This window comes from Lethenteron reissneri, chromosome 9 (genome assembly GCF_015708825.2).
Source record: "Lethenteron reissneri isolate LAM-NWPU_2019-01 chromosome 9, ASM1570882v1, whole genome shotgun sequence".
Lineage (NCBI taxonomy): Eukaryota > Metazoa > Chordata > Hyperoartia > Petromyzontiformes > Petromyzontidae > Lethenteron > Lethenteron reissneri.
Window position 1 is genome coordinate 5,128,210 of NC_083787.1, and position 9,622 is coordinate 5,137,831.

The 9,622-nt window shown below is 44.7% G+C and overlaps 1 protein-coding gene across 1 annotated transcript; it reads left to right on the forward strand.

The window, feature by feature from the left end:
- Nucleotides 1-1,555: 1,555 nt before the first annotated feature.
- PFDN4 (prefoldin subunit 4) lies at nt 1,556-7,857 on the forward strand. The gene is made up of 4 exons (XM_061548739.1): nt 1,556-1,686; nt 4,916-5,020; nt 6,303-6,443; nt 6,889-7,857. The coding sequence occupies exons 1-4, from the start codon at nt 1,663-1,665 to the stop codon at nt 7,012-7,014; spliced, it is 396 nt and encodes a 131-aa protein (XP_061404723.1). The 5' UTR covers nt 1,556-1,662; the 3' UTR covers nt 7,015-7,857.
- Nucleotides 7,858-9,622: the final 1,765 nt, after the last annotated feature.

Consider the following 9,622-nt stretch of genomic DNA (forward strand, 5'->3'; position numbering starts at 1 on the left):
CGGTTGGGTGGGCAGTTGGGTGGGCGGTTGGGTGGGCAGTTGGGTGGGGGTTTGGGTGGGGGTGGGCGGTTGGGTGGGCAGTTGGGTGGGGGGGTTGGGTGGCAGTGGGCGGTTGGGGGGGTTTGGGTGGGGGTGGGCAGTTCGGTGGGGGTTTGGGGGGTGGGCGGTTGGGTGGGGGTTGGGTGGGGTGGGCAGTTGGGTGGGGGGGTTGGTGGCGTGGGCGTTGGGTGGGGGTTTGGGTGGGGGTGGGCGGTTGGGTGGGCAGTTGGGTGGGGGGGTTGGGTGGCAGTGGGCGGTTGGGTGGGGGTTTGGGTGGGGGTGGGCAGTTCGGTGGGGGGTTTGGGTGGGGGTGGGCGGTTGGGTGGGGGTTTGGGTGGGGGTGGGCAGTTGGGTGGGGGGGTTGGGTGGCAGTGGGCGGTTGGGTGGGGGTTTGGGTGGGGGTGGGCGGTTGGGTGGGCAGTTGGGTGGGGGGGTTGGGTGGCAGTGGGCGGTTGGGTGGGGGTTTGGGTGGGGGTGGGCAGTTCGGTGGGGGTTTGGGTGGGGGTGGGCGGTTGGGTGGGGGTTTGGGTGGGGGTGGGCAGTTGGGTGGGGGGGTTGGGTGGCAGTGGGCGGTTGGGTGGGGGGTTTGGTGGGCAGTTGGGTGGGGGGGTGGGCGGTTGGGAGGTTGGGTGGGGGCGGTTATTGGGGAGGGGTGCGGCATGTGGAGTGCGCGACCTTGTACTTTCGTGCAAATTTCCACGCGGGCATGAATATTAATGAAGAGGGGGGGGGGGGGCTCTTTTGCAGTGACGTCACACACGGATGTAGCACTGTGCTGCGTATATTTATTTTTTACCGTCACTTTCTGTAACTAAACGTCATATTTGAAGCGACTTTGCGTAATATATTTTTTAAATTTAGCTCGACCTTCCTCTGCGTTACTGTAAAAATCCACCCACTCATGAATATTAATGAGGGGGGGGTGAGCCTCATGGGGAGTGACGTCACGCGGGGGGGGGCTCATGTGGAGTGACGTCACGCGGGGGGCCTCATGTGGAGTGACGTCACGCGGGGGGGTGAACCTCATGTGGAGTGACGTCACGCGCGGGACGGACATACATTTCTGGGTGATTATAGGATTCTATATTGATTATAGGAGGTAATATTTCCTTTAAATGCATTGGTGTTATCGAGTTTGTTTTGAGTTGGGGCCCTGGACATCTGCGAGAGAGAAAAGAGCTTTACAGCTAGTCGGATTCCATCCGCATGGAGACTGTGATGACGTCACGGCGGATGACGTCACGGCGGATGACGTCACGGCATCTCCCCCACCCAACATGGCGATTGCAACACGCGCACACTCACCCACACAACGGGCAGGGGGTTCATATCGGAAGACGCCGATTCGTCTAACACCACACACATACACGCAAATATTAAACTTGAGACCAAACATTTAAAACCACTAGCGCGTTGCGAATTAATACTTTTATAATTTTGTCTTGACTGACGTTAACAGGTTCATTTGTTTTATTTTTTGACCACGTTTCATTTCTTTTCTTTTCTTCTTTCTCCTGTCAGGTAATGCGCGCGCGTGTGCCGATTCGTCGTTCGTTCGCCTCGCGAATCGCCAGTTGAGTTTTACCGCGGCGAGCACGTGGGGCGTGGTGGTGTCGAGGGGACATGGCGGCCACTGTTACCAAGGGGGTGAGTTGTGGGGATCGCGAATTGCTGACACCCGTGGCTCTCTGTGTGTCAAACACTCGCGCCGGTCTACACCCCGTCGTCTTGTTTATTGCAACAGGGACATCGAGTTGTCGGGGCCATGCGGCGTACGGTCGTTTAAATACGGGCAAAACATCCCATGTTTTGTCTATGTGTTTGTGTTTCTCCTTGTGATGGGACTTTGTCGGATGAACGTTGATAGTTATATGGGGCACGGGGTGACTAATAAGGTCTGAATCGGCCGTGATAAGGTGGGGCACTGATGATGGGTTGACGGATATGGTAACGAGACAGAGCTGCTGCTGCTGCTACTACTAATGTAGGTGTTTTGGGGTGGGTTAGATCAAGTAAATATAAATGTGTCGTTAAACCCGCCACCACCCGACACAGCCAGTTGGTAAGATGTCACGTAGACATGGCAATTCGTTACCACACCATGCGGCCTGACTTCAATTCACATCTTAACGATTTGTCGTTCCAACATTCGATCCGGAATCATTTAAATGTTTGTCTTGCGCGTACTATGTCTCGAAGTCTGTGTCTCTTTCTATCGCTTTCCTGCCGTTTAAAGCCATATGTTAACCTCGCGTGATGATTGCGATTGTATAATGTTGGTGAAAAAGATTAATGTTCCAAACGCAATTGTTGTATTTTTACACTCGAGAATCGAAACGTTGTGGTCGTACCCGAGTTTAATCGACAAGCCGAGCGGTTGGGCCTCCTCAGGGCCCATTCTTTCTAGATTTGAAGCTTTCGTGACTGCAAGGATTCATACTCTTAGGTTTTTTCGGTAAAGTCACGTAGATAAAACAATAAAATAAAAATTATAGGCCCATTGTGGAGACGCGCAGAGTTGCTGCTCCAACCGAGCTTGTAGAACTAATGACAGGTTGATTCAAATCGTAGCTGCAGTTATACTTCTTCTTGGTTCTTTCGGTAAAGTCACGTAGAAAGAACCAGGAAGAACCAAGAAGATGAATCCCTGCAGTCACGAAAGCTTTAAATCGAAATGCAGTGATACTGTCACGAAGTATTGGCTGTACCCGTCCTTGTTTACAAACTTTTGAAGGTTTTTTTTATATATAGCGAGCGATTGTTGTATAAATATAACTGGGGCGGAGCAGAGTTGGCGTATTTGGTTAACCCTACAGCATCTTCATCGCCACGAGAGGCCTGGCCATCGGTGTTCAGTCAGCTCCCACACACGGCTAACGTCAGTGGCGAATGCGAAATTGTAGTTGTTGCTCTGAATCTACATCAGCCGTCCGAAATTAGAAGTGGTGGCGAACGATATCTGAATCGGTCTCAGGCTTACCTCACTGCAGGAATCCACCCCTAATGGGCGTTTGCGAAAGAACTTCATAGCTCATCGGATTTATCCGGGATCAATAAAGATACTGATTCTGACCAACCTGGCACTGTATGTCAATCAACCATCGTCGCTCTTGGGTGGAGCCCTTCATCCAGAGTGGTTTGACGAGGTGTTGCACATCGTTATGCTGTATTATTGTGTTGTCATCTAAGCTCGACAATATAATTCAGGAGAGGATGTTTGGCCAATTCCATTTCGTGTTTAAATGTTTGGTGGGATGCTGTAAATGGCTGTGAATCGATTCGTTCTTAAATGTATATTCTTCAGCTCATTATGCGTGCGTTAATTTGCACCTGTGTAATTTTCCTAAATGCAGATATTGATGGGACGGTAAAAAAAATTAGGAGTTGCAAAGTTTACAATTGAGACGGCGCAGGCAATACAAGCAATACTATACATATGAGGAGACGATACAAATCTGATAATATAAACAAGACGATGTAATTGGTTCCAGAAACGAATTGGTTCTGGTTGTGGCAGTTCATCTTAAATATGCAGAGGGGTGGGTCATTGTTGCTTTTTGACCTGCGGATAACAATCGGCAAGAGGGTGGCGATTATTGTCTGATCAGGTTGGGAAATAAGTACGATTGGAGTACCTTGAGTCCGCGTGAAAGCCTTTGTGTTTTGAGAATGATCCACGAAAACAGATATCAAAGAGCTACCATCAAACGATGATGGCTGATGGATTACTTTCTCGTGGTGGAATAGCAACAAAGCAGAGAACACGCATGAGATGATTACTCCCAACAGAACAGGAGTGATGAGAGTCTAGCTCATACACAGGACAAGGTTTCAGTTTTCAGTTTCATTTATTTGGTATAGCCCTGTGAGCCATTCGGCTCTTGAATCGGGTGCAACCGCAACAAACAAAAAACATGAACAAAAAAACATCTTAAAGTGACTAAGCGCGAACAGAAAAATCCAGGAAAAAACAGCAAAAAATCTTCCAGAAAAAAGCACCAACGCTCTGTGCAAAAATCCCAGTGGGATGCAAGTCAAACAACAAACAACCACAAGACAACTTAGATCAAAGCCATCATTCTAACTCCGCACTACAACAAACAAACATGGCCAAACCCCAAAGCTTTTCGAAACACCAAAATAAAGCCATAAAAGCAATGCAACAGCCATAAGAACTGTGACCGAAATTTCACAATAAACGACATAACAACATGTACCACCAAACCCTGTAGCCATAGCTGGCTGCATGAGTTACTCCACAACAGTAGGAGCATCAGTATGAGTATAACAAAATTTCAATGCACCTTTAAAGATTAGCACACTAGGTAGACTATAGCATCCCAGGACAGTGTGGTATAGCGACGGTGTGGTGAGCTGTACGTCAGCAGTTGATATAAATTGACTGATGAATGTGAAATAATGTATTTATTAATATTTAATTATTGTGGTGCCTTTAATGCTTTAATGCATTTGAATTGACTGCATACTCTGTATTGATAGATGGATGGGGCAGTGTTGTAAGTGCCCCTTTCATATTGAAGAGGATTGTCTAATTTTATCAGCATCATCCAATACTGGCTTGGCATCAAGTGGACATTACGTATTCCTTTGGCAGGACCTCGTTTTTTTCTTCTTCACAAAACACACATTGTTGACCTCCCACGAAGTGGTGGAAACTCTGTATTGCAATGGTAGGAGAGAATGTGGGCACATGCAAATGAGAGCTGTAATGAAATTACGAACACGTGATTTAACAATTGTGCAAAGTCCGAAGCATCACTACAGAGAGAGCTTTGCATCAACAAAAGATTGGGCAGTGAAGCCGCATGGCGTATGTTGTCCCGGGAGTGTTGATGGTCTTGAGCAATCTTTGCAGGTGGAGGACGTCAACGTGACGTTTGAAGATCAACAGCAGATCAACAAGTTCGCAAGAAATAACACGAGGCTAGTTGACCTGAAGGATGAAATAGAACTTAAGAAGGTAATGCGGGAAATTCACCTCACCCAGCTTTTGTAAGAATAATGTGTTAATGTGTGTTAATGTAGTCATTTTGGTGCAGTTTTCAGCAAGGTCGCGTGATCTTGCTGAAAACCACACCACGAGTGTGTGAAACGTTATTTACTCAAATATGATGTTCTTTTTACACTATTCACATGTATTTCTTGAAGAGTGCTTTCTGGAAAAGTGGTATATATGGCGGTATTGGGAAAAAGTTACAGTTTTAATTGGTTTGCGTATGATTTTATCTATTCAAATTACAGTGCTTCTATACTACGTAAGCTAGGCAATTCCATAAAAGACAAAAAAATAAGGTTTCCAACATTGTTTTATTTTAAAAAGGGGTTTATTTGAGAAATTTGCTGTAACGCCTTGATGCACTTTTGAAACATTGAATATGATTGTGCAATTTTTTGTATCATTTGATTTTTCAATCAATTAATAAAATTTCTCTCTGCCCAAAGTATCTATCTTTTATGCGCTTGCTCTTTGATGTGGCTGGCTTGCCAGATGTGGTGAATGCTGAGAGTAAATGACCTTTGCCAATTGCTGCAAGCTGCCGAAATATGCAGCAAAAACAGAAGCGAAAATTGAAGTTACAGCTCTGTAGAGGTAGCTGGAACTCTTTGAAGAATTGTCAACTTCACCATTGGTTTTAATTTTGATATACACTACAAGTACAGGTTTGTACTTTACTTACGATAGAGATGCGTTACGACGACCCCATCGTAAGTCGAAGATGGCCTAGCCTACCCAGGAGTCTTAAAGAATGGTGATGATTTAGCAAAACAGAGCAATTTACAGTACCATACTGTATAAACTATATATTGTATTTATTTATGAATTATACAATACTGTATTGCACAGTAAAATGTAAAGTAAAATAACAAGGTAAATTCTTAGCCTACCTATATGAACTGCACTTTAATAAAAAAAATTCAGGAAACAATCCTATCTGCTATAAAAACTTTAAACATGCATTGGACATATCGTATCGTGGTAACCTTAAAATGAAATCGCTAAAGCTACGTATCATACATGCATTGAACGTATCGTAACGTATCATATTGTACTGTACTCACCAAGATTCTGTCCGTCGTCTGCATACTTGAACGATGTTAGGTTGTTGATGGCAATTTTGTCGTATCGCCATCGTAAGATGGAAATATCTTAAGTCGGACCGTCGTAACTTGGGGACTGCCTGTATGTTATGTTAAATTGTCATTTCTCCCTTGCGGTGGCTCTTTTCCTTTCTTTTGATCAGAAAGAGCTACAGAATCTGCAGGATGCGGCTGATGATCTCATGATGCTGGACGATGACTCGATGCTCATCCCATACCACATTGGGGAGGTGTTCATTTGCCACAGCCAGGAAGAGACTCAGGAGATGTTGGAAGCTGCGAAGGTGTTCTCCCCACACGAGTCAAAAGCAGTAACCAATCATGTGACGTTATGAGAGTTTGAGATTGGGTTCTAAGAGTTATGCATCAGCTTGTATGCAATTTATTTGCATGATTCATCTCCAATGTAATGCAGACCTCAGTGACTTTGCTTTCATCATATCTATGTACTTTAAAATAGCATTGAGGCAGATGCATTCTTTTATTGAGAGATTGTGCCGATCAACTGACAACCTAGCATTCTTTCAGAATTTCCTGTCTTCCATGTTGAAATGGTATTGTGCAATAATGTATTATGCCCATAGTTATGAGTTGTCTTCAAACAGTAAGTTGCCGTAAAATGTAGCAATAGCACTGTCTTGCGTGCTTTGCCGTTGCATTGTAAGTCACATATCGGGGTAAGTTTCTGAGTTAACGTGGCTATCTATAGTGGATGTTCGTGCGCAACAGAAAAGCATGGAGGAGGAAATTGCTGCATTGGAAGCTCGCGCCGTCACCATCAAGAAGCTGCTGTCGGAGCTCAAGGTGCAACTCTACGCCAAGTTTGGCACCAACATCAACTTAGGAGGCAGATGAGGAGTGACCAGTCCGGCCGCGATTCACGTCAGAGGCATCGAGGAAGCAGCGCCATTTGATTTTGGGGGCAAAGGAATCCAAAGCGACCACCCGCAAATCGTGTGCATTGCGAGTCGATGACTTGTGCTCTAGCCATGCTACAAAGTCGGGGTGGAGGAATAAGTTGGTTTTCAAATGGAGGCAGGCAAACCCCGCATATTTGCCTAACGGTGGTTCCCATACTTCACTTTTTGTTCTCTCCTCTACCCCAACGTCAACAGATTGTCAATCATAAGTTGAACGAGATCGATCGGTGGATGGTGTACAGCTGTGTGATGGTGTCTGACGCTTTTTTATTTTTACATCCATTCAATTAAGTTACAAAATGGTTCGAAAAGCTCTCTTGTAGAGACTTGAATCACCAATAACTGCACATAAATCTACTTAAAGTGTGTATGTACACATAGGTGAAGTGCTTGCATTTTTAATAATTTTATTCAAATGGAAACATGAGTATCTTATTGCCAATGCATGCCAGTACTAATATACACGAATGTTCACATATGTGTGTGTACTCTTAGTTTAAGTACTTTGGTTTAGTGTCATACTTTGAGTTGCCGAAATGTATACTAAATCGTTTGGATATTTAAATAGCATTCTATTCTATTTAAATGAATAACTTCAACCTAACGAGACATCAACAGTTGGTAAAACTAAACCAAACATGCAACTTGTTCACATTAACTTCTGTTTTGGTTACCTGACATTTTTGTTGATTAAATTATTGACTTTAAAGAGGAGTACTGTATTTCACATGTGTTTTTCTTTTGGAAATAAAACAATGATGCTATATATGGTACAGTGGGAGTTGTGTTAATGTGGTTCTTGGCAAGCTGTCACAAATCTGTGTGGTGTTCCGTTGTGCTGTCTTCTTGTGTAACATTGCTGACACCATCCTGAAAAAAAGTATTGCTTATAATTATTTGATTGTAGCTCTGTAAGAAACACGGTTATTGGTGTGTGGGTGTAGGCAATGTGTTATTAAGAGTCGTGACTGAAACTGCATGCGTTGCTTGCGACGCAAACCATTTCAATATGGAAGCACCCTGAAATTAAATTACATCCTGAGCAAGCCATTTATTATTTGTGAAATGTAAGCACATGCAATTTTAAACAGTACCACAATTGTAATATGTTTTCCTTCCCCAAGGTTTGGCGATGTTGGGCAAGTATGTTTAAAATATTGGGTAAAGAATTACCCTTTGTCTAAAATCACATGTCTAAGTTATCTGGAGAGTATTAAAGAAGCGTTCACAGCCCATTGCATATTGAGAAGTAGACAGTCGACTTTGTTCGGAAATTTCTAACACCGACACTTGACCCAGCTAAACCTGCCAAGCAGATGTGAATCTTCAACCGTTGTCTCTTACCAACAGCGCAACGGGCTGTCTTGACAAATTAAAGATAGGTGTAAAATAAGCTTGACTGAAGTATAGAATTCAAATTAAGAACAGATTGCTGAAAAGTAATTGATGCCCACAGCGCTGGAAGAAAGTAACACAATCAAACGTGTGGGCAGTGGTCAAAATGAGAATGTACGGCGGTATAACATTTTGTTATTTTATGAAACACCAAAAGTATACTAGACCGGTTCCTATTCCTATATGAGGATGTTTCCAAAGAGGGGGGGGGGGCGTAAGTAAACATGGTCTGCAGGTTTCATGTCGCAACTTCTATATTTTCGTGTTGACTACTGCCTGAAAGTCATTTCAGCTGAGAAGTGGCATCTAAAACAGGCAGTGAATGGAACTTTTCATAACACATCAACAGGCTCTTGCTATAATATTCTGTCCAGTGGCTTGTCAGGCTCAAACTCCATCTCCTGTTCAATCTTGAGCCCCGTACCTTCCTTCAAGTCGCCAATCAGTAGCCTTGTAAAACTAAACATTTTTTTTTATTTTACCAGGTAAGGCCCACTGAACTATGCAGCTCTTTTTTAAGAAGCTACCTGCCCACAAATGATAGCTCAACGAAGCGGCTCATCACGTGGAAATGTATAGCAGCCAAATACTCTAAACGCACGTGGGTTATACATGTGGAGGGAAAACCCGGAGGACTCGGAGAAAAATCCACGCTACCATTGTGAGAACATGCAAACTCCAAATATACAGCAGCAGGCGTCAGGGTCGGGATCGAACCTACGACCTCCTGTACACCAGGCGAGGTTGTTAACATCTCGCCACAGTGATGATGATGGTGAGAGAGAGACACGCAAACTACAAATATACAGCAGCAGGCGTCAGGGTTGGTGATCGAACCCACGACCTCCTGTGTACCAGGCGAGGTTGTTAACATCTCCTAGCCACCCTGGCGCCTCCTGATCTTTCCCAACACGCTCAACGTCAATCTTTTCCCAATGACAGCCGTCAACAAACCCAGTGCTCACTCACTGCAAGCATAAGCGTTCACAGCCAGCAGATGTCGTGGTTTATCCTCTGCACGACGCATACAATCACCACGTCTATGGCAGCATTGCTCGGCACCCCAACCATCATCCCACCCTCCTCCCCCACGCCACCACCATCATCATCATAAACCACCACCCCCCCCCAACCAGCGCCGACTGCTT